This window comes from Mirounga angustirostris, unplaced genomic scaffold, assembly GCF_029215605.1.
Source record: "Mirounga angustirostris isolate CCGP_5_RB_7025 unplaced genomic scaffold, mMirAng1.0.hap1 SCAF_13, whole genome shotgun sequence".
Taxonomy (NCBI): domain Eukaryota; kingdom Metazoa; phylum Chordata; class Mammalia; order Carnivora; family Phocidae; genus Mirounga; species Mirounga angustirostris.
Genome location: NW_026991721.1, coordinates 9,389,128 through 9,414,143, shown reverse-complemented (window position 1 = coordinate 9,414,143; position 25,016 = coordinate 9,389,128). Strand labels below are relative to the sequence as shown.

At 41.9% G+C, this 25,016-nt stretch overlaps 1 protein-coding gene across 1 annotated transcript; it reads left to right on the top strand.

Annotated features, from left to right (window-relative positions):
- The first annotated feature begins 12,558 nt into the window (after window positions 1-12,558).
- Window positions 12,559-14,773, top strand: LOC123856358 (mammaglobin-A-like). Its single transcript, XM_045892563.2, has 3 exons — window positions 12,559-12,657; window positions 13,034-13,221; window positions 14,545-14,773. The coding sequence occupies exons 1-3, from the start codon at window positions 12,603-12,605 to the stop codon at window positions 14,581-14,583; spliced, it is 282 nt and encodes a 93-aa protein (XP_045748519.1). The 5' UTR covers window positions 12,559-12,602; the 3' UTR covers window positions 14,584-14,773.
- The last annotated feature ends 10,243 nt before the right edge of the window (window positions 14,774-25,016 follow it).

The window sequence follows — 25,016 nt, the reverse complement described above, 5'->3', positions numbered from 1 at the left end:
AGCAATGGACTGAGATTAACTGTGACAACGGCCTAGCTTTGGCTACCAAGCTTATATCTGATAGTTTCCAGACATTTTTCTTCCCAGAGTTTTTCAGGTACCTGTTGAGTCCACAACTATTGAACTAATGGATTCAGACATAAAATATTACAGCTGGAAGTGTTTGGGAAGAGTTCTCACCAGAAGAGTCAGTGTTCTTAGTCTGATAATAAATCTTCAAGGGGGCTCTGGGAATAAGCAGCACTCACTATATCTACTAGTGAGTAGATCTCACTGTAGTTGCCAGTCCTCCTGGTTTTCTAGGAGTGCTACCAGTATTTTGTAATAGAACAAGTACACTCAGAGGGGTGGGATTTCTGTTCATCTAGATTAATTCTGGCTACAATGTTTTTGTACATCTTCTTACCCTTGATACTGACCCAAGTCTTCTTGGGTTGTTCTATTTCATCAAACTTTAGAAACATCTTCCTCTTTCTCTCTGCTGCCTCTGATTTGAAGCTCTCAAATTCTTTGCATAGTTTGAAATCTGATCAGGGTAGGATCAGAGCCTGGTAGGGTACTTCCCAGCTACAGTGTGATTACAAAGACTTGGGATGGTAGAATCCACACAAGGAAAAGTAGTCACCTCAGGTCTCCACACAGTTCCAGCAGGTTCAGGAAAGACCCCAGTCTCTGCCTCTCACACTCTAAGGAATTCTGCACATCCCTGCAGGGATAAAAGAGCCAATCATAACTTGGTGGATAAGTTTCAAATTTGTTCAACTGACTACTTGGAGGTTGTGTTTGTATGTGTGTGTTTAGCTTTTTAACCATGTCTGCCTCCAATGACACAATCATTCTTTATTCTTAAAGTAGCACCTTTCAGTATATAAATAGTGTGACCCACTATTCTACAAATTTACCCCACCCCCTTCTCTGCTCTCTGGAAAGATCTGACTCTACTATTCACTTAAAAATTTATTACCCAAATCTCCTCTTCCCTAATATGCATATAAAAACAAGGTGTCATTCTATTCAGGCAAAACTTAATTGTTTAAAATATAAAGAAAGTAAATTTCAGCAAACCAGGAGAGTCTGGAAAGGAGGGGGTATGCTTTTAAAGGGATAAAAACTGAATTAAGAATCAGGAAGCCTCATTCTAGTCCTGGCCTCTCTGATTGCTCTGAGATAAGAGGTCACAGCTTCCCTATTCACCCATCCTCTTTGGCGCTATTATGGGATGAGATCATAAAACCTGTCAGGTTCCTGTCTAGTTCTAACATCAAGGAACCATAGGGAAAATGTGATTTTCCTTATATCGATTCTATTTCTTTTTCTTCGCCAACCAAAGACATCCCCTGTCCATCCTTAGCAGCTGATTTGTTGAACTCCCTCCTTCAACATGCAGCTATCTACAAGAGAACACTTGAGAAATATAACCCACCTCAAGAAGTCATTCAGGCCAAGATGGAAGAGAAGGCCTGCACAGACTGGACACCCTTTAAGAACGGGATGCTAACTGCAAGCACATTTATAATTTCTTTCTTTTTTGTGCATAGAGCGTTCTGCTCAGCTGAGCAGCGAGGAGTGTAGTCACGGTGCTGCTCTGTCAGGGGAACAGGTGGTAGAGATACCTGCCTCACTGCTCACCACTGACAGGACCACTGGCCACAGGGTGGTTGACTATACACCTGGGGAGCTATAATAAGGCTGCACAGAGCATCTGGACACATTCTTCCTCCTCCTGAGGAGGAGGACACCTGGGGCCCCACACAAAGCCTGGCTACATCCTTGCCTGGGGGCTTTCCTGAGAGTGAGTGCACCCTCCAAGTGGACATAGTCACAAGCGGAATCCCATGGGCATGTTGGGAGTGTTGAATGGGGAGACAGCTGGAAAGGAGGGAACCCAGCCCTCTATCAGCATGGAGGGCAGCTGGCTGGGCACCCTGCCAGCTTCTGCAGAACCAAGACCTACCCCCCCATACCTCAGCCCACTTCAGCACTCCCTGCCTACAACTCTCCCTTATTGAACCTATGTCCAGAAATGCTCCTTCGTCTACTGCAGCCAAGGGTAAAGGTGAAACACTTAAATTACACTTTGTCAAGAAATAAGATGCTTAAAGGTGTCTCTCAGCCCATCTGCTGCTGGATTTAGGTCATAAGGTTCAGTCACAAATGCCCATGGGGGTTGGGTTTTCAGTGCTAAGAAGACATGTGCCATCTGGTTGAATATCCACACCATGAACCTAGGACTCTCCTGAAAGCAGTATTCCCAAAGTCCCCTCCCACCCCTGTTCCAATCTCTCACCCCCATGTCCCCACTGCAGTGAAAAATTAGAGTCCACTGCCCTGGAATAGCAGAAAAAAAAAATTCTGGGCTGCTCCTCCTTCCATTAGAAACATGAGTCTAGGGCGCCTGGGTGGCTCAGTTGGTTAAGCGACTGCCTTCGGCTCAGGTCATGATCCCAGGGTCCTGGGATCGAGTGCCACATCGGGCTCCCTGCTCAGCAGGAAGCCTGCTTCTCCCTCTCCCACTCCCCCTGCTTGTGTTCCTGCTCTCGCTATCTCTGTCTCTGTCAAATAAATAAATAAAATCTTTAAAAAAAAAAAAAAAGAAAAAGAAACATGAGTCTTACTATTGGGTCACCTCAGGCTTTATTTGCCAGACTATGGAAATGGATTTTTCCTGATTTGCATCATTTGTTGTAATTGTGTCAGGTGTATTTAGTTTACCATCCTCCCTGGTTTCCTGTCTTGTGCCCATTCTACTTACCTTTTGTTGCTTGAAACTTCACTACAACTTCTTGTGAGTGACCGGCTGTGTTAAGATGTCACCCCCAGGGTCAGTATGACTGACCTCTTTCTTTCAGGAGAAAACCATGCAGAATTATATATAACAAATCTTATATACTAGTAACTCTGTCCTGCAATGCTGACCTATTCTTCTGGAAAATGTAAAGGTTTCAACATCTTGCTTCAATAAATCACTTGCTCTGCCCTACTTTATATGTCTTGTTATTATTCCACAGTCTCCATCCTTGAGTTGGGGTGGTCTTGGTCATGAAGTGGCCATTGTGTGTTGTCAATAGCAAATTTCAGAGACTAAGTGTCCAGTTACCCCTGGCAGCCTGCGGAGCAGGGATCGCAAGAGGAAATATTTGCTCAGGAATCATCCTGCATCACTTTATAGATTTCCCATTCACATGGCCAGAGTGAAAATGAAGGGTCAGGGTCTATGCAATTAAAATGTTCCTGTGATGCTTTTGTATGAAAGATACTCACAGCCTATCTGGTCAGTCACATGATTCTCAACCAGCAGCATCACTAATATTGTGTCCTTATCACAACCACAAACGTGTTCAGTCCTCGCACCTTCACTCTGGATTCAAGCCTATGAATTCTCATGGTATAATTTGTTTTCCATCTATTACTCAATTTTAGTAAAACTCCAGGGTTCACCCTTCAGTTAACTCTTTTTGACTCTGCACATGCACATTGCTCATCAACATCAAGAACACTCATCAACACCTCGGGCTAATGCTTTTTCTCTCACATTCTCCTGAGAGCTCCAGAAACAGCATCCAGCTGCCATCTGGAAAACTCCTTTCAAGACTCCACAGTTACTTCAGAAGAAATGTAGAAAACTGTACCCACTGCCTGCCTGCAACCTGCTCTACCATCCATGAGCCCCCCTTTCTCAATAGTGCCCCAAGCCATGAGGCACCTCATGCAAAATTTTGGATTAGTTTCCACTGACTGCTGTGAAAGACTACCATACATTTAGTGGTTTACACCAATTATTTTCTCAACATTTGGATGACAGTGTCCAAAATCTGTAACACTTTGCTGAAATCATTGTGTCAGGAGGGTCACGCTCCCTCTGGAAGATTGAGGGGAAAATCTATTCATGGCTGCTTCCAACTTTGATGGGTGGAAACCATCATTCCTTGTCTTATGTCCCATCACTCTGATCTGATCTATGCCCTATGAGGTCAAAATGCCTTCTCCTTTCTATGCCTATCAATCTCCTTCTGACTCCCTCATGTAAAATATATGGGATTATGGGGTGTCTGGGTGGCTAAGACAGTTAAGTATCTGCCTTCACCTGAGGTCATTACCCTAGAATCCCGGGATTGAGTACAGCTTCGGGATCCCTGCTTAGTGGGGAGTCAGCTTTTCCCTTTCCCTTTGCCCCTCCTCTGGCTCATTCTTTCACTCACTCTCTCTCTCCCCCTCTTTCAAATAAATAAATAAATAAATAATAAAAATCATTAAAATATATGGGGTTGCATTTAGAGGACAACCCCCCAAAATCAGGATAATCTGCCCATGTCAAAATCTAGTTTTATCACATTAACAAAGTCCTACCATGAAGTTTAACATTGCAATTTGCAGGGATTAAGATCTGGGTCTATTTTGAGGAGCTTTATAAGTTTACTACATTCACCTCTGCCCTTACAACCAGAATTTCCCTGGGTTCTGCCCCCTCTGCTCCCACAGCTTCACTCCTGAGCTTCCACTCTTTGCCACCTCCACAGCCATCCTCACAGTCCAGTCCCACCCTGCCCAGCTTGGGTCAGTGTCTCCTACGTGATCCTGGGCTCTGTGTGATACCTTTCCTGAAATACACCCTCCTCATCCATGCCAAAGTGACCCTCCCATTAAACTGCAAATCTGATCTCACTCCTAGAACCATGAATTACTAAAGGTAATTTTTATTAAGAGGACTTTTTGAATCTGAAACCCAGCTCCCAAATTAGAGTAAGCAATTGGTACTACCTCTTCACTGAGAAATAGAAGGTAACAGCTATCTACTATTATCAATTATCAGTAATGCCTTTATAATGAATGTGTATTTTCAACACATCAGGAAATATGTACACTCAAATGGGTCCCCTTTTGTGAAATACATTTTGTATTCGGTCTACACACTATGATCAGTGGACACAAGGATTATGGAGCTCTTGCAAACTGAGATACCCAGACTGCAGACACAATGTTGGGAGAAGCAAGTCCCACCATTTGCATTGCACATAAGGACATCCATGGCTCCATCCCTGGGCACCCCTTAGCCTCTATCCCTGAGTGCCCAGGGATGCTCAACCATAGTTGTCTACATGCCATTCACTTATGTATCATGCTGAGTCACTTTATTGTACCAGGACAGGTACAGTTCTCTTTGCCTCTATATCCTCCCTGAATAGGACAGGCTACAACCTCACCTATAAGGTCCATTTCCCATCTCCTTCTTTGGGAAGCTCTGTCTGAATCACTTACCCTAAAACAAATCTTTATACAAAGACACACATGTCACCCTCAACAAACACACACAGACACACAGTTTTACAAACACACACAAAATTACCCAAAGATACACAATATCACACTACCCCCCCCCCACACATCCTTTTATTATCACTCTTCCTTTCTGTGATAGAATATTCATAACACAGAGTGGTTTAGGGTAAACTATTTTAATAAAACAACAACTTTATCAATCATTATTATTGTTTCTTTTTTATAAATCAATTAACCAAAATATGGTACATCATTAATTTCAGATGTAGAGTTCAATAACTCATCAGACGAGTATAACACCCAGTGCTCATCACATCACCTGCCCTCCTTAATGCCCATTGCCCAATTACCCCAACCCCCCACCATCTCCCATCCAGCAACCCGCAGTGTTTTTACCTACAGTTAAGAGTTTATCATGGTTTGTCTCCCTCTTTGATGATTTCCCATTCAGTTTTCCCTCCCTTCCCCTATGATCTTCTGGGCTGTTTCTTATATTCCATATATGAGTAAAACTATATGATAATGTATTTTTTTCATTGACTTATTTCACTCACTATTGTTGTTTCTAAAATACCAAGCATTTACATTCATTGATCACTCTTATGGGCTAGTCATCATCCTGGAAGATTATTATGTTCTGTCTCTCTTAGTCCCTACTAGTAACCGGGAAGGTAAAAGATTATTACCACCACTGAATGTGGAGATGAAGAATGTCTTCCTCCAGTGTTCCTCAACCCTGGCTCTGTGTTGGAATCCACTGTGAAGATTTCAAAAGCAGCTGATGCCCAGACTGTCCCCCCACCCCTGCCAGGACCAATATATGGATATCTCTGCAAGCAAAAATCATTAAGTCCTCATTTCTTCATCTCCATCTCCTTTAGGTGTCAGTGGACCAGTGACTGGAGACACAGGTGCTACCAGTTGATGGGCAGAGGAGGACAAGAACCACCATGATATTCAGAGAACCTCCAGCATCACCACAGCAGTCGCCTTGAGACCTTTTGGGTTTTATTTAAGTTTTATTTTTATGTAAGTAATCTCCAAACACAACATGGGCCTCAAACTCATGACCCTGGGATCAAGAGTCCCATGCTCTCCCACTCAGCTGACCAGCCATCTCCTGACTTGAGACCTTTCCTTATCTACTTCTGTAACCCTCATCCCTAGTATTGTCAGGGATATTCATTAAGTTCGCCATTGTAAAACTAATAAACTCAATGTCTCATACAGGAACATTTTTAACTATCATGACAAATGACAAGGCATAAGAGAAGTGAAAAAGATATCAATATATCCCTAAGAATGAGATTCTACCATAGAATTCAAAGGCCATAAGACATTCCACCAAGAACAAAGCTCTTATAGCTGAACATTCTCTCTGAAGGAAAACTTTGAGAGGAGGTGAAGACTGAATTGGATTTTGAAGGACAAAGATGATGTGGATGACAGAATGGAGAAACCAAGGCCCTCCGTGAACAAAAACAAGATGAGCTCTGTGCACCAAATGACACAGATACCCACACTCCTGCCTACACCTGTCTGCACTGGGACTCCACTCACTGTCCACTTAGTGGGAGGTGACTTAGCACTACTGATCTTTTGTCAAAGGGTAAATGCTTTTAGTGATTTCTCTAGCACTAAGTATCAATCAAGGCTTTATTGACATTTGAGGATGAAAAAGTCCTTTTTGAGTAATGTCCTGAGCATCTCAGGTTGTTTGGGAAGAGCCCTAGATTCCACCCACTTGATGCCAAATAGCACACCACCCATCCTGTGGGGACACCCAAGACATCTCCAGACATTGACAAGTGCCTACAGGTATAGATGGAAGGAGAGAGTCAGAAAGTTTCAGTCAAAAAAAATCACTGTTCTCACAGTGCAAATACATTATATCACTTCTGCCATAAATTCCTTGTACTGTTCCTGAGGGCCAGAGGTTCACAACTGTGCATGCCTACAGGTAGCAAGAAAAGTTGGGTACGTAGTGTAGGGAAAATTACTAACTCAATATAGAAGATAAAGGTGTAGATATCTAATGATCCATAAAACTGTCACATGCCTATGGGGATCAAATAACTAACCACACATTTCTTGGCACTGCAATGTTGTATAAAGTTCATGGTTTGGGTGAATAAGCCAAGGAGAATTCACTGGAGGCAACAACTGATCCCAGCTTGGCTTCCAAATATGGCTTACAGCCCCAAGTCATCAGATGCATCCGGGATAGATTGGATCAAAGTTACATTGGCTCAAGGTAATGGTTACTTCTGGGGAACAGGTCAATTGGGGTGGCCCAGTCCATGCATGGAATGGGCTACCACCACCTCCTGTCCTCACCAGCCCTCTCCCAATTGTGACACCAAAGTCCTCATCCAGGAACATAAATAAGGTGGTGTCAGCGCCAGAATGACAGGCAGGAGACTCATTTTAGTGTGGGGTTTGATCCCTGACTTCACTAAAGATTCGAATTTAAATGCGCACCTCTTTCTAAATAGACCTAATAATAAAACATATAATATAGGGCGCCTGGGTGGCTCAGTTGGTTAAGCGACGGCCTTCGGCTCAGGTCATGATCCTGGAGTCCCGGGATCGAGTCCCGCATTGGGCTCCCTGCTCGGCAGGGAGTCTGCTTCTCCCTCTGACCCTCCTCCCTCTCATGCTCTCTGTCTCTCATTCTCTCTCTCTCAAATAAATAAATAAAATCTTAAAAAAAAAACCCAAAAACATATAATCAGTGAAGTCTTTGTATACATACAAAATCCGTCCTGAAAAGCAGTTACACAACAATTAAGCACCTACTGTATCACTGCCATCACACAAAGACCAGAGGTACACAGGCTGTAACCTGTAGGACCATAAAGGGGAGGAAGGACCATGGGATCAGGATCCTAGAGACGTCAGGAGAGAGCTGCACACAGATCCAAGGTGTCTTAGCAAGGGAGACCTAGAGATTCAGAGTCAGGAAAGAGCACAAGAAGAGGGCTTTCTTTGATGTGACATTGGGAAGGAATAAGGAGTTTCAACCCAATGGGACTAAGGCAGGGACAGTGTTGAGGGGAGTCCACAGTGAACAAAACCTCAGCATAAACCTGGCAGGCCTACACAGAAATCAACCTGGAGTTCACAAGGGCAGTTGTGTGAGTCAAGATCACAAGAATGCATTTGAGCCATATGATGAGAGTCCATGAGGGTCAAACTAAGGAGGTCAATAGTGCTGAGAGCTGTTTCTCAGCCAGAACACTAGACTCCTTAGCTTGGCTGCCACTTACAAGCATGGGATGTTGGTCAACTTATTTGACCTCTCTTGTCACATAAGCAGCTGGAGAGAAAGGATATGCTCACATCATGGGGAGGTGTTGGGGGAGAAGATATGAACTGCATATCTATACCCAGGCAATTGGAAGCTCCTCGCCCACTTCCCCTGTCCTTGGAATGTAGGTTCCACTTGCTTGGTCCACTTCCAGAAGCTGCCACAAGCCAATGCCTTGAGATAGTGATGTGTTGTTGAGACCATCTGAACTGGGTATGGGACTGAACCCACTTAAAGCTTCTCTGTAAACTTCCAGATTCTGGCAAGTGGGTGTAGATATCTACCCATCTTGCCGCTATGCAAGACAACCCTGTATGTAAGCTCCCTATATCATTAAACCTGCCATATACCAACCCAGAGTGGCCAGCCTTTTCTTCAATTTCTCCCAACTCTCTCTGTAAAGTGGTTGCTTTCAGATTATACCTGGGAAGCTGCAGAGGAGGTTGCAAACCGAGGGAGGGTGACCACACTTGTCACTTTTCTCAGTAGAATCCTAGTTTATGCTACTCTCCTGACATGCCACCCACTTTGTGACCTCTTTCACACTCTAAAGTACCCCCATTGGACCAATAAATGTCATCCTCCTCCTACACATTAGTTTGTTCCTGACAAGATTAAAGGAGGTTTGCTCCAGTTCCTTGCCTCAAGTGACCACTCTATTATTGTTTGCCATTCATATTTTATTGAATTTTGGAAACAGATAAATACCCATTGCTGCTGGGCTTTGAGAAGATTACTAAACCAACAGTATGGAAGATGTTTGACAGAGAAGTTCTGTGTAAATTATATCTCAATAAAACTCTTCCAAAAAGAACAGTATCAAGTAAGCATGGATCAAAATACAGTGGTTTTTATTCACACACAGGACTTTTACCTCAGATCTCAACATGACCTTCTCTAGATCTTCCAGAGAATGTGAAGTTCAACCAAGTTTCCAGTGATCTCTGATGGTCCTAGTAGTCCTTCAAGTTTTATCATAAGAGCTTTCTCAATTTTATAGAATGAATCACTGGCAGCTGCCATGAACACAGCACCTGTTCTGTGCCCAGCCCTGTTCTGAGGACTTATGACAATCCCAGGACTATTTCCAGGGTACAAAAAGACACAGCCTTGAAATCTCCCAGCAGGCTTGGCCCATGGCAAGTAGTGGGCCTGGTCTAGGGATGGTCTAGATACTGTGAACAACCAACATCTCACTGCCTTCAAGATGTCTCCAAGGCCAAGGCCTTTCCTACCATTGCCAGGCTGCTAAGTCCCTCCCTCCCCAAGTTCTAGACTTTGGCATGATCTTAATGAGGAAGAGGTTCACTTCGAAAGAACATGCCTGAGGTTAATGTCCCAACAGCCCTGCAGGTGAGGGCAGAACTGGTTTTACAGAATGAGTGAAAAAACATGTGGGATATCTTCTTAAATACTGCAAAGTTGATCCATATCAGTAACTTACAATTTAAAACCACTTAAAGAATATCTAAATTTTAAAATAACTCCTTCATAGGCTTTGTGCCAATACATGAAACACTGAGAAAAGATGGCTCTCACTGTCTGTTATTACTTTATGAAGTATGGTAAGTCCTCAAATGACCAAAATATTGGTGTGAGTATATATCAGGTCTTGCAGGAACCTGAAGACAAGCCAAATATAACTCTCTCTTGCCACATACTTTCTCTCTTTCCCATGACACATGGCATTCAGGGCAAAATCTCTACCTGGACAAATTCACCCTTACAGCATGGTTTGTCTTAATAGGGGATCAATAAGGGTCATGCAAATGCCCATACTGAAGGCTCCTTCATTCCTCTAGTTCCTGAGCATCATCTGGGGACCTGACTTAAAGCCCCTTTTGAAGAGAAAAAATCAGGCCTAGGTACACATGCATCTTGACCTTTTGGTTTCTTCTATTTCTCCTTGTCAAGACTGGCTTGTCAATATGTCCTTTGTGGGCTGAGTTAACTGTTTGTCATTCACCGGAGAATAATCATCATCTGCGATAGAGAAAACATGAAGCTAAAAAAAAAATACACCTCTTATTGTGGGCACCATGTACATGATGTGGGATTTTATTTTAATTCATCTTATTCCATTTTATTTTACTTTATTTTATTTTATTTTTTGCTGAGTAAGAAACTTATGCAAGGATCTGTGTCCCAGCAGGTAACAGGGCAAGTCCATACCAACTGGGGCACCAAGGGGAGTCCCCATTAAGACCTAGCCAAGCAGTCTCTCTTTTCATCACTAAAGTCCTTCATTTGCTGTGGAATGGAGATTGGTAGCAATGGTCAACTGGAGGAAAGCACACACATTAGAACATCACATTTTTTCCTATTTCTAGCCTATCCTTAAATTAGTATTGTTCTTGGCAATTTATGCTCCAACTGAATGATGGGAAGAAATGAGTCCCTAATAATCCAAACAGCAAATATCACATTTATGAGTAGTTAACTCATCTCTCTGGCTCTCTCATCATTTTCATTCTCTTTTTGTTAACTTGAGTCTACTTTGTTTCTCTTGTCCCTATTACCCTCCTATTGTCCCTGCTTAAACTGATGTGGTTTTTCTATTCCTATAGTAGGAGGTTGTCCTATGTCTCTCTTGACACCAAGAGGCACACTGTGTTTCCTTTCCTTAACTTGCCAAATACCAAGTGCTCCAGGACCTCTGTAAGTGCTGTTCCTTCTGCCTAGAACATTCTTTCCCAGATATTCTCCTTGATATCATTGTCCACTCATCCAGGCTTTTAAGTCTGTCCTCCTGTAGCTGGCCTGGACTTCTGTACAGGACACTGCCCCTCATGGTTGTTTTGTTGTTCTGTACAGCAATCATTTTCTGACGTCACTCATTCAATTTTGGGAGTGTTTGTTGCCTCCTTTGTGAGAAGTAAGTTCCACAGCGTCGAAGTTCTGGTTAAACAACTGAATCTGGGGCACACAGCACAGCCACCAGTCATAGGGAAAGCTCATGGTTCTTGTTGAGCAGTGGATGGATGAATCGTGGATGGATGGATGGATGGATGGATGGATGGATGAATGGATGAATGGATGAAACTTCCCATTTACTCATCATTACCTTGTTTGAATCCCTGGATAAGCTTTTTACAGAGTGTCTGTCATCTTTACAAAACCAGGCCTGGATTTATTCCTGCTCATTTTAGAGATGAGGAAAAGGAAGCTTGAAATGACCAGCAGTTTCACTCGCCCAAGGACACTTCATGATTAGGTGTTGCATCCAAGATTTAAATCCATATCTGCTTAAGCCCAGATATGGTCATCCTTCTAACACTCAGCACTGCCTCTGCTGAGCAACCACTTGCTCTACAGCTTCACATCATCCTTTGAATCAGTGAGAAAAAATCCTAAACAGAAAAAATATAGATATAGATAGATATAGATAGATGACAGATGATAGATAGATAGATAGATAGATGATAGACAGATAATGATAGATAGTAGATAGATAGATGATAGATAGATGATAGATCATAATATAATGAATTTATGAAATTGAGTTAATTAAATGAGATATTCTTTGTAAAAAGAACCTTCAGAGAGAATGAGACATTGTGAGTATTTCTCAAACATCAAGCACCTTACTAAAGTGTCTATGGGCCAGGGAAGTCTTTCCCCAAGAGGAGGGAGGGATGTGAGAAGGATATGAAGACCACACTAATAATAAAATAAGAATGACAACACAGGCTCACTTTACTGTAGTCTGATTAGTTAGCAAGCATTTTTGCTTAATTTCATCTAAAATCATGTATCATTGAGTTCCAAAATTGTTTTGGGTTCAACAAGCTCTGTCTCCTTGGTTTCTACAAATGGAGCACAGGCTGGCTGGGTTGCAGTTGATTTTTCCTGTCTTTCCTGGTCCAAAGCCAGGTTCATTGTGTGACTCATTACCTCATTTCTGGGAGGGATTAAGGTGGTGAACAAGAGAATAAAAGGAGGACTCCTAGGCACTCACTGCCAAAGTCAGTTCCTTCCTCCCTGTCTGCATAACCAACCAGTGCTGCCCTCAACCATGAAGCTGCTGAGAGTCCTTGTGCTGATTGCCCTCCCCCTTTACTGTTTTGCAGGTGAGTTCTGTGTGGGGAGGGTGGCTTTTGGGCTGAAGATTGTGTCAGGGCCCTCTGGAAGACCTCCTGTTCCCCACACTCCAGTGCAGAGCACCTCCTTTCTCCAGTGTCTTCGTGTTTCATGGTTACTAGTGTTTGGCTTCTCTGGGTTATGGAGGTAGTGTGGGGGTGGGGGGGGTACACATGCTTTCAGGCTTAAAGGAAATCCTAGATCCTGAGCTTACTCTGCTAGATTTGAGAACTCAAGACCATTCACCATATTCTTTCTGAATGTATGTGTCTACTGGGACGTAAGAAGATGAACCATATCCTAGGGACACCCAAAAAGGGCTTCATACCTACATAATTGAGACCATGTTTGCATGTTTTCTTCCAGGTTCTGGGTGCTCATCTCTAGAAGAGGTGATTAACAAAACTATCGATTCTCAAGTGAGCGTGGAAGAATACCAAAATTTACTTAAATCCTACTCATCTGGTCCTGCAACTGACGAGGCCATAGCACAACTGAAGCAATGTTTTCTCAGCCAGTCGGATGAAATTCTGACCAAAGTTGGCACGCTGTTGGTAACTATGGTTTCTTCTAATGAGCTTTAAAACCACTGAACAGGGACAAGCAGGCTCTAAGTTTGTCACTCATTATGCCACAGCAAGTGTTACACATGCCTTCTTTTATTTCAGTGAATTTAATTGTGGGTGCATGTGAATCCTTTGACACCCAGAAAGCCAGCCAAGGTCCCAGTGCTAACTTGCCTCTTCACTTTGTAGAATCTTTAGGGAATGATAAATGAAAAAGGCCAAAGCAGGGAAACAACACACACACCCACACACACACAATTTCTATCAAGGTAAAAAATGTCTGATTCTCAAGAAGGACCTCACTTGTAGAAATGATCAGCAAAAAAAGATCCCCTTCTTCATAAAAAAGAGGAAAATATTCATAAGAATTTTTAATAGAATCCAGAAAACCCCACTTGAAGAAGATTCTGTACATCTTTTTTTTTTTTTAAGATTTTATTTATTGGACAGAGAGAGACACAGCAAGAGAGGCACTACAAGCAGGGGGAGTGGGAGTGAGAGAGGGAGAAGCAGGCCTTCCGCCGAGCAGGGAGCCCGATGCTGGGCTCGATCCCAGGACTCTGGGATCATGACCTGAGCTGAAGGCAGACACTTAATGACTAAGCCACCCAGGCGCCCCGACGATTCTGTACATCTTATGAAAAGAATTTAGAATGCACTTTCAAGCAATCCCAATGTGTTAGTATAAGTGATTGGATTCCTTGACCATTAATTTAAGACCCCATGAATGACAAGTAGAGATCATGGGTATGAATCGGCCACTGGGGATGCAATTGCATAAAATAATAATCAGTAGTGTGTTTGCTCTCTATATTTTATTCCCTATTCCAATATGCCATTGAAAACCTTCCAGGGTAGACAATGTAGAAATATTGCCAAAGCAAAAGGTAAAAGTATCCTTCACAGAGAAGATGCTGACACAGCACAGCATAGATGAACCTTGAGCACATTATCATAAAGGAAATAAACCAGTGAAAAAGACAACTAATGCATGAGGTCACTTACATCCATTTTAGAGTAGCGAATTTCCTAGAAACAAAAGGTAGAATAGTGCTTTCAGGGGTTGGGTGGTATGGGAAATGGGGATTGTTCAGTGGGTATAGGGTTTCACCATAGCAAGATGAAAATGTCTCCTCATCGTTAGAATGAGAGATGAGATCATTCCAATCTTAACTGAAACACCGACTTTCTTGGATACCAGATATGTATGGACAAACCCAGGAAGCCAAGGAGAAGAAATGTTTGTTTTTCAACTTTCCTTTCTAACAGAGAGCTGAAAATCTGATCGATGTCTCTGTTTTTGTTTTCCAGAACATAATATATGAAAGTAAGTGGTGTGCTCTGTTTTAACTTTCCATAAAACCTGGGCCTCCGAGGACTACAGAGACTGCTCAGAAACCGACTGCTGATTATATATGAACCACAACTTTCCTTTCCTTTTTGTCTTTTGATCTATAAACTGCAAGACAATTGTTGAAACCTCGAGTACATTTTCATTTCAATAAAGTATCTGCAAATGGAAAGTTCTTCTTATGTTATCTGATCAAAATGGAGGCTTCATGCGTGTGCCCGTGAGCCCAGGCACACACACACTCATACATAATTCATTGGAGAGCACATGGATGAAGGACTTAGGAATGGGGAAAGCATTTTGTTCCTCCCCATGTGTAGCCCAACACAGTCCTCTTTCTGCAAATGAGTTCTTTCTCCCTCCTGGCCCCCATTTCCCTCAGGACCATGTGTGAAGATCTCAAGACTTAGGTTCTGGTGTTTGGGCAGCATGCAGGTCCCTGAGACACGGTAGTCTTCCTCTGTGCTGTTAGCCCCGCTCGCCATGGCTAGGCCTCTCTCATCTCCTGCCCCTGACCCAAGACTGCTGGCCAGGGAGAACCGTGACTCATACAAAGCAGGGGTGAATCCTGTCTTGATTTTAAATTTTAATATGTGGCATTCATTTTGATTCTTGAAATATTTCATTAAAATGTGATTTTCCCTAATTACTAAGATTGGGGTTGCCTCCCTGAAATTGTGTGGGTGCCCCTAGTCCTGTCCCTGCAAGTGACAATGTGGTCCAGTCTCTCCACCCCAATGATCGACAAAGCCAAGTAGGTTGAGGGAAATGTGTGTGTTCTGTAGGAAGAAAGCAAAGCCAGCGGTTTTTATACAGAACCACAACTCTCCTTACTTTTATCTGTCCCCATATTCCTGTCACCAGGGATAAGTTATTGCCACCCCTTCTGCTCTCTACTCACGAGGTCCCCCGTCTCTTCCTTCACAGGCTATCCTGTCACCCCGGGAGACCCTGGATCCTTCCTCAGGACTGTTTCTCAGCTTCCACCAGGGATGACTTCCACCAGGCATAACACATACAGAGAATTGGGCTGACAATATTTTTAGGATTCCACTAAATGTTATACTTTCTTTAAAAATATTAATCAAAAGTGACTGTAGTAATAATGAATATATACCAATGAACCAGACTGGAGGATATTCGCTTTTATACTGATGCAGTTGTAAGATATGATATTTAATATGTTTTTTATGGAAACTATCCCAAACTACCTAAGACTCACAAAAATCATGAGTCCCTCCCCTCTTCCTTCTCCCAAACACCTCAGGGTCTATGATGCCATTAGGCCCAGGCAAAAGGACCCTTGCCCAGGACCCACATCTTAAAAGATCCCCCCTATTACACACACACACACACACTTATTTATTAAAAACTCAAGGACCATACTCAGTTCTCAGTGCACTAGGTACATCCTCACTGGGGAGGGAGGCTGCACCATCTCTCTCCACCTCTCAAAAATGGGAACCTCAGTCAACACTCTCTCAATTTTGGACCATCAGAGAAGAGGAAAAGGAAGAGATTCAGCTGCAGGAACTGGAGATGGACACAAAGATATGCAGAAATTTGCATCAGTCAAGATAAACCCTGGCCTATTTGATGAAGGTGTCTATATATTGAACAGAGCAAATTTCATGCAAGAATTGGTAATAAAGGTTATTAGAGTACTGGAGCAGTAAAAAAGGACCTGAGATGTCCTTCAACAGATGAATGGATAAAGAAGATGTGATCCATATATACAATGGAATATTACTCAGCCATCAGAAAAGATGAATACCCAACTTTTACATCAACATGGATGGGACTGGAGGAGATTATGCTAAGCGAAATAAGTCAAGCAGAGAAAGTCAATTACCATATGGTTTCACTTATTTGCAGAACATAAGAAATAGCATGGAGGACATTAGGAGAAGAAGGGAAAAATGAAGGTGGGGAAATCGGAGGGAGAGATGAACCATGAGAGACTATGGACTCTGGAAAACAATCTGAGGGTTTTAGAGGGGAGGAGGGTGGAGGAATGGGTGAATCCAGTGATGGGTATTAAGGAGGGCATGTATTACATGGAGCACTGGGTGTTATGCATAAACAGTGAATCATGGAACACTACATCAAAAACTAATGATGTGCTGTATGGTGACTAACATAACATAATAAAATAAAATAAAATATTTAAAAAGTTGAAGATATATATGTATTTTGGAGGTAAAGAAGATCAGAGATCAGAATTGACTTCTGCAACCAAATGGAATTGCCACTTGGCCCTATCTTTGAGCAGTGTATTTTCCAAAAATACACAGTCCAACAACTGAATAATGGTTTTTCAAAGAATTACTTTTAGTTGCATTTTTAACACATAGGAATATGCAGTGTGCAGCAATTCTTAAATCCGGTTTTCCTCTCTCTTCAGTTTCTCTCACCTCTTGGTCTATCCTCAAATATCTCTTTCTCACTGAGAAGAGTAGAATGTTTAGATTTTTCCAAGTCTCAGTGTCTGGCTTAAGAGAAGAGAAGACAGCTGGTGTTACATATGTGTCTCAGTCTTTTTTTTTATTTATTTAAATTCAATTGAATTAACATACAGTGTATTATAGGTTTCAGAGGTAGAATTTAGTGATTCATTAGTTGCATATAACACACAGTGCTCATTACATCACGTGCCCTCCTTAATGCCTATCACAGAGTTACCCCATTCCCCAACCCACTTCCCCTTCAGCAACCCTCAGCTTGCTTCCTATAGTTCAGAACCTCTTATGTTTTGCCTCCTTCTCAATTTTCATCTTATATTATTTTTCCTTCCCTTCCCATATATTCATCTGTTTTGTTTCTTATATTCCACACACGAGTGAAATCATATGGTTTGTCTTTCTCTGAGTGACTTATTTCACTTAACATAATACACTCTAGCTCCTACCATGTCATTGCAAATCACAAAATTTCATTCTTTTTGATGGCTGAGTAATATTTCATTATATATATATACATACACACCACATCTTCTTTATCTATTCATCTGCTGATGGACATCTGGGCTCTTTTTATAGTTTAGCTATTGTGGACATTGCTGCTATAAACATTGGGATGCAGGTGCCCCTTCAAAATACTATTCTTGTATCCTTTGGATAAATACATAGAAGTACAATTGCTGGGTGGAAGGAAGGGAAAAATGAAGGGGGAGCAATTGGAGGAGGAGACAAACCATGAGAGACTATGGACTCTGAGAAACAAACTGAGGCTTTTAGAGGAGAGGGGGGTAGGTGGATGGGTTAGCCTGGTGATGGGTATTAAGGAGGGCATGTATTACATGGAGCACTGGGTGTTATACACAAACAATGAATCATGGAACACTACATCGAAAACTAATGATGTACTGTATGGTAACTAACATAATAAAATAAAATGAAATAATAAAAAAAAATCCTGGGTGGGAGGGTAGGTCTATTTTTAATGTTTTGAGGAACCTCCATACTGTTTTCCAGAAAGGCTGCACCAGTTTGCATTCCCACCTACAGTGTAAGAGAGTTCCCCTTTCTCCACATCCTTGCCAACATCTGTTGTTTCCTGAATTGTTCATTTTAGCCATTCTGACTGGTGTGACATGTTATTTCATTGTGGTTTTGATTTGTATTTGCCTGATGCCTATTTTCCTTACTGATATATCCTCAGTGCCAAGAACAGGGTGGACATGAAAATGAATGGTAGAAAAACTTTTTTCCTGTACTCTTCAAGGACTTTTAGATGGGCTGATAATTGAATTTACTTAAGACAGATTAACAAGAGAAAAAAACCCAAAGTTTTATTACATATGCATAATAAATAAAGCCCAGTAATAAAATTGATACCTAAAGGAATAACCAAGGCAGGCAGTTATAATACTTTTCAGATAAAGAGACAATAAATCAGTGAAGAATTGACAGGGCAGAGAAAACTTAACTTTGGGAGCTACAATTAGTAAGGAATTCTAAACAAAATTGGGCTGGGGAAAGAAATTAGTAAAAAGTAACAAGGATTGTTTATGCAGCCTTCATGGCTCGACATTTTCTAACTCTGGTGATTAGGGTGTCTACCTCCTGGTAGAGAGAGGGTACCTTACATGGGGAGATTTATTTCCTGCTTTCAGGGCAATAGATGAGTGTTCTTATGCACTCATTGCCTCTTAAGTAACTTTTACTGAAAATAATCAACATGCCAAAGTAGCACATTTGGGGGCAGCTTGCCCTTGGCCCCTACAAAAGGCAAGTTCAACAATAGGTTTGTGAGTGAATGACCCAGATGTAAGAATCAGTCAGTGGAAGGACCCAGTCAAGGGACAATCAAAGAGAGACATGGGTTCCCAGTCAAGTTCAGATCAGAGATGATGAGCAAGTGGCAATGGAATTGAAAAAAAAACCATTCCAGATGACAGTACAGAAAAAGAACCATTGGCAAAGAAATGGAGGCTCCAGAATGATCTATCTTGCATTGCATGATGTATTTACTTTCTTGGGTACCAGAGATTACTGTAAAATATGGGGGTGGGAGTGGCAACCAGAAGCACTGAGCTAGAAGCATATGAATTATTCCCTTCAATGGGGAAGCAAGGCCTCTCTTTAATGGGACCTAACAATCCCAGACCTTGAGGCTCTAAGTAATATACCACAAAAAAAAAAAAAAAAAGTGTCCCACTGGAATGCAGATTCTCCATGGTTTATGATAAAGGAAGGAATTATGGAATTTCACTTAAAAGCCAACATGGGTGGAGAAGCAATAGATGTGGGGGTGTCAGTAGGATGAAACAGAAGCTTATTCCCACTCATCAGTTAGCACATAAATGAGCATGCTAACGGGAATACAGACAAGCAAGTGTTTTCCTGAGGTTTAAGGTTATGGGCACAGAGGAGTAGGACCAATATGGGTGCTCAGCTTTCATAGAATATGTGTGATTAGGTGAGAGGACCACAGGATGTCTCCTTTTCTGTGGCAAGGACATAGGCTCCACATCCTTGTCCAGATAAGCCTGCATGCCCCTTGATCACCTGGACAACTCCTGTTGATCCTTCAAGTCTCAATCACCTGACATCTTGCTTAAGGACCCAGGATTGAACTTCCTGCAAACATCTGTACAGTCTCTCTTATTCTCCAAGTCCCTCTACTTGCTGACTCCTGGTGATTACCAGAGAATGTGACAGGTAGAGGAGGAGGTAGACACAATTTTGGTATCAAAGCACTCAAGAAATGAAGCAATGGGAGGGGAGTTATGATTGCTTTCACAGTGTTTACTCTATGCCTTCAGGGTACATGGAAGATGCTGCAAGGTTATGCTTGGAGAAATTGAATAGACCAAAGAAACCAACTATATCATCACCACATTTGAACCTCAGCAAAGTATTCATCATTTATTCTCTCCCATTCCAAATGTGTTTGCCCAGCTGAGAAGTAAAACATTTTATTATAGTCTCTGTCACACTACAGATAAAGGGCTGATAGCCAAGATTTATAAAGAACCTCTCAAACTCGGGGCGCCTGGGTGGTTCAGTTGGTTAAGCAACTGCCTTTGGCTCAGGTCATGATACGGGAGTCCCGGGATCGAGTCCCACATCAGGCTCCCTGCTCAGCGAGGGGTCTGATTCTCCCTCTGACCCTCTTCCCTCTCATGTTCTCTGTCTCTCATTCTCTCTCTCAAATAAATAAATAAAATCTTTAAAAAAAAAATAACCTCTCAAACTCAACACCAAAAACCCCCACAAATAATCAAGTCAAAAAATGGGCAGAAGACACGAACAGACACTTCCCAAAAGAAGACATACAAATGGCTAACAGACACATGAAAAAATGTTCATCATCATTAGCCATCAGGGAAACTCAAATCAAAACCACATTGGGATACCACCTTACACCAGTTAGAATGGCAAAAATGGACAAGGCAAGAAACAACAAATGTTGGAGAGGTTGTGGAGAAAGGGGAACCCTCTTGCGCTGTTGGTGGGACTGCAAGTTGGTACAGCCACTTTGGAAAACAGTGTGGAGGTTCCTCAAAAAGTTAAAAATAGAGCTACCTTATGACCCAGCAATTGCTCCTGAGTCATTACCCCAAAGACACAGATGTAGTGAAAAGAAAGGCCACATGCACCCCAATGTTCATAGCAGCAATATCTGTAATAGCCAAACTGTGGAAAGAGCCGAGATGCCCTTCAACAGGTGAATGGATAAAGAAGATGTGGTCCATATATACACTGGAATATTACTCAGCCATCAGAAAGTATGAATACCCAACTTTTACATCAACATGGATGGGACTGGAGGACATTATGCTAAGTGAAATAAGTCAATTATCATATGGTTTCACTTATTTGTGGAACATAAGGAATAGCATGGAGGACATTAAGAGAAGGAAGGGAAAAATGGAGGGGTGGGAATCAGAGGGGAAGATGAACCATGAGAGACTATGGACTCCAGAAAACAATCTGAGGGTTTTAGAGGGGAGAGGGGTGGGGGGACGGGTTAGCCTGGTGATGGGTATTAAGGAGGGCGCATATTGCAGGGAGCACTGGGTGTTATATACAAACAATGAATCACGGATCACTACATCAAAAACTAATGATGTACTGCATGGTGACTAACATAACATAATAAAAAATAATAATAATAAATAAAGGTCGTGTCACCCATTCCTTCCAAGAAAATGACTTAGTGATGGTTCAAGTCTCATTTATGTTACTAAAATGGATCTAATTTCACCAACTCCTCTCTGGTTGTGTCTTTAAATCATCCAATTCTGCTCATCTTGAGTGGAGGATGCTTAATATTTTCATCATCTTTTTAATTGCCCTGAGTAAGTACATATTATGTGCTCAATCGTGATAAATTAGTAGAATCAATTTGCAGAATCAGTTCTGCTAGTAGAAATTGTGGAGTTGCATGCCCTAACAGGAATGGTTCATCTCTCACTGACTACTCATTGTGCCTAGAATATAAAAACTGAGATCTGCTCCCTGCATCTCCTACCCAGGGAATGAGACAAAAGAGGAATGGAATAAAAAATCTCCAAAGACACTTCGAGGTCACTTCCAGAGAGGATTCCTGTTCATAGGTTGAAAGAGCCCAGGCATTGTAGTGGAAGGAATTGGTCCAGAGCACCTGCAAATAGTTTCAGCTAACCCGGGTTTCACCTGGTTGCAGTTTCACCCCCTGCCCCAGAAGTCCATGTTGTTGATGTTACTCAGTTTCCAGCATACAGTGAGATCAGATCTTCATGTTTTGACCCTGTGCAAAGTTGATGATGGTTGACTGTTACTCTCCCATAGGTACTTTCTTTATCTTCATGTCATACCACCCAAGAAGCCTCCCTGAATTTCCTCTGGTTAGGTGATCATTTGCCATGATCCCATAATTCATAAGGCACTGTCCTTGCTGGACTTCTGTGGGTCGTGGAGACACACTACTTCTACAACCACTGCAAGACGTGACATCAAAAGCTGAGAAAACATGACTTCTGCCTTCTTCCCACCTTTAAACTCCCATCAGTGCCCTCCACTAGAGAACCACACAAGGCAGTACTGGCAAGAGAGTCTGGGATATGTTAACTCAGAGGCCTTCAGTTCTAGTGATAGAGACATGAGTAGGACAAAAGAACTCTGGAACTAAGAAAACACAGAGCCTATCTGGCACAGAGATTTAATCTACAGAGCCTGGGTTTTTTCACTCTGATAGAGACCACTTGTCTGAACTATAGAAAAATTAATAGCTGGTAAGTTTGTTGCCTACAACTAATAAACATGACTTATTGGCATAATAAATACATCAACTAACACACTGATAAGCTTTATTGGTCAATACCTGTGTACTAGGTAATGCTGGGATAAGAAAAGTCCCCTGAGCTCTTATGTTTTATGTTTAAACCCAGAGTGGCAGGTCTACAATGACAGATTGGGAAAGTTCCTAAAGCTACGTGTACATAAATATTAGAGCAGAATGGAGATTAAAGAGGATCAATACCCACAAGGCACAAATTACTTTTATTGTCCACTTCACTACAAAAGACTATTCAAGAAAAAGGTCTTTGTGGTAAGCAAAGTATAAAGGTCAGCAAAGAAACAGTCTTGAGAATCCTACACTGAGTATTACTTCATCAGTTTCCTGGCACATCTCACAAGTCCGGAGATTATTTGGCCTCTTCTTTATGCAGCTTGTCCAAAATTTAGAAACAACTTCACTCAACCTGTTGTTGATGCCGTAGGGTAACTCCTTTCCTCCCTAGGCTAAAGATGGAGAAAATCTAAGTGACATCTCAGTGCCATTTCCTTAAGTGTTTGCAGAGGACTCAAACTCCCCCTGTTTGGGAGGTACTTTTGATGAGGTTGTGACTTGCTGTCCTCAAGGTTCTCATTCATATGTGAGGCCGACTTATAATGAGGAGCATGTAACTCAGGGATGGATTAGCACCCCTGCCTGAGTGTGGTGATGGTCAAAAAGAATTGTGAGCACCTAGCCTTGATTGCTACAAGGAAGCCCCTTTGGAATTGCTCTCTGTAACATCTGTTCCTCAGACAAAACTAATATATTGTGACAGAGTCACCTTGGTATAGTAGCCTTGACTCCAGCTTAAAAGGAGCTTGGGATGAAAGGAGAGTCCTTGACATTCAAGTGTCTCCTCATGGCTGAAGAGAATTGCTGGTGTTCTACCTGGAACTCTCCTGGGCCCAGGACAATTTCACATACGCAGTTCTTCACAGCTCATTTTAATGCACCCTGTATGTTTTTTGTATCACTGAGAGGGCTTTAAGCCACTGTAGGCTTGTTACTTGTGATTTATTTAGGCTGTAATTTGTCACTCAAATTAAGTATGACCTTCTCAGAGCCCTGGGACTGGGGTACAAGATGTGGTTGTAATTTGATGTTTAAGCCTTTGCAAATCTGCCAGAAAATTTGTCTCATAAGTTAAGACTCTTCGTCTTATTCTATTTTTGAACAGAATTCTCACAAAGAGTCTGTATATGGGAGCAAATGGAGTAACTTGCCAACAATAAGTGGATCTGGGTAAATGTGAACATATCTTCTACTAGGGTACATAACATTGCATAATTCCTATAAATTTCTAGTTATTTTCAAATACAAAGTTAACACTTGTATTGATCAGACAAAATGTGATGAACAAACTTTTGCCTTCCCAGGAAGGAGGAGTTAGGTCATCCTGGGAGAGTATCTGATATAGCTGGGTCATGGGAAGACCACAGTGATGGGCGATGGTGTGTGAATCAATGTGCAGTTGGATGAAGGATCGTCAAACTCCAGCTTGTGTCTGAAATGGCACCTGGACTGGATTCCCAGCATTATGAAATGCACGAGTAGGGCAGTGCACACAATGAGAAACTGTTATGGAAAATTCTGGAGCAAACCAAGCATTTCTGATTTTTTTTCCTTCATTTTTACCTTACGTTACACAGAAAAGAGATTTAGACACCTAGGACCATTGTGTTATGGCACTATTTGGCAAACATGTGTCTGAAACAATCTCTGAAGCCCAATGGCATTTTCCACCATATGAGTTTCTTTTTGTGGCTCACAGCTTGTAGCAAGAGTCTGAGCATGAGTTAGGGGTATGAGAGTTGGCGAAGGGCAACTGATGTGTGGGAGTAGGAGATGGCTCAGTCAGCTCACACATTTCCCTGAGGACCCTCAGGGCAAAAATCTCACAGGCTCAACAGTGCACTATGACAAGGGAAAAAGTAATAAAATGGCTTTGTAGAGTTTGTAAGATAAGGCACAGTGGTGATTTGGGTGCCTTCAAAGATGCTTGCAGTCTTTGGATAAAGGCATATATTTCAATTTTTGATACTTTTTAAATCTATGGTATAAAATGTTATTGATAAATACATCTCTTAAAGAGCTGAATGAGGCCCTTTTTAGTTTTTCATATCCATGAATACCATTTATTCCTACAATGAGGCAAGTTTATTCATGTTTTTCATCTCTATAGATGTAAACCCTGAAAATACTGGTCACATGAATGTGCAGATGGGAAAAGAGTGAGTCTGTGACAGTGACATCACTCATTTCATTGAATTCCCCTAGGTAACACCTAAAAATGACATTGTGATCTGTCACTCCAAATTATTTTTTGTACCATTTCAGCTTTTATTAATAAAACAGAAAGCTAAACTCAAGGCAACTGCTTTGTTCTTGCATCTGATCTGACCATATACTGGAGAAGTGATTCTTTATGAGGACTTAACTTTCAATATACAGACAGCTTCCATCAAAAGTGGGATATTGCAATATCTAATAAGGTTAGGTAAATGAAATTAAAAGAAGAACAAATTAAATATTAAAAATCACAGGAATCTCTCTCTCAAATATCAGGGGCTTCCTATGACAGTCTTCAATGTGTTCATCAAGATCAGTCATATTGCTTGGGATGCCCGGGTGGCTCAGTCGTTAAGCGTCTGCCTTCGGCTCAGGT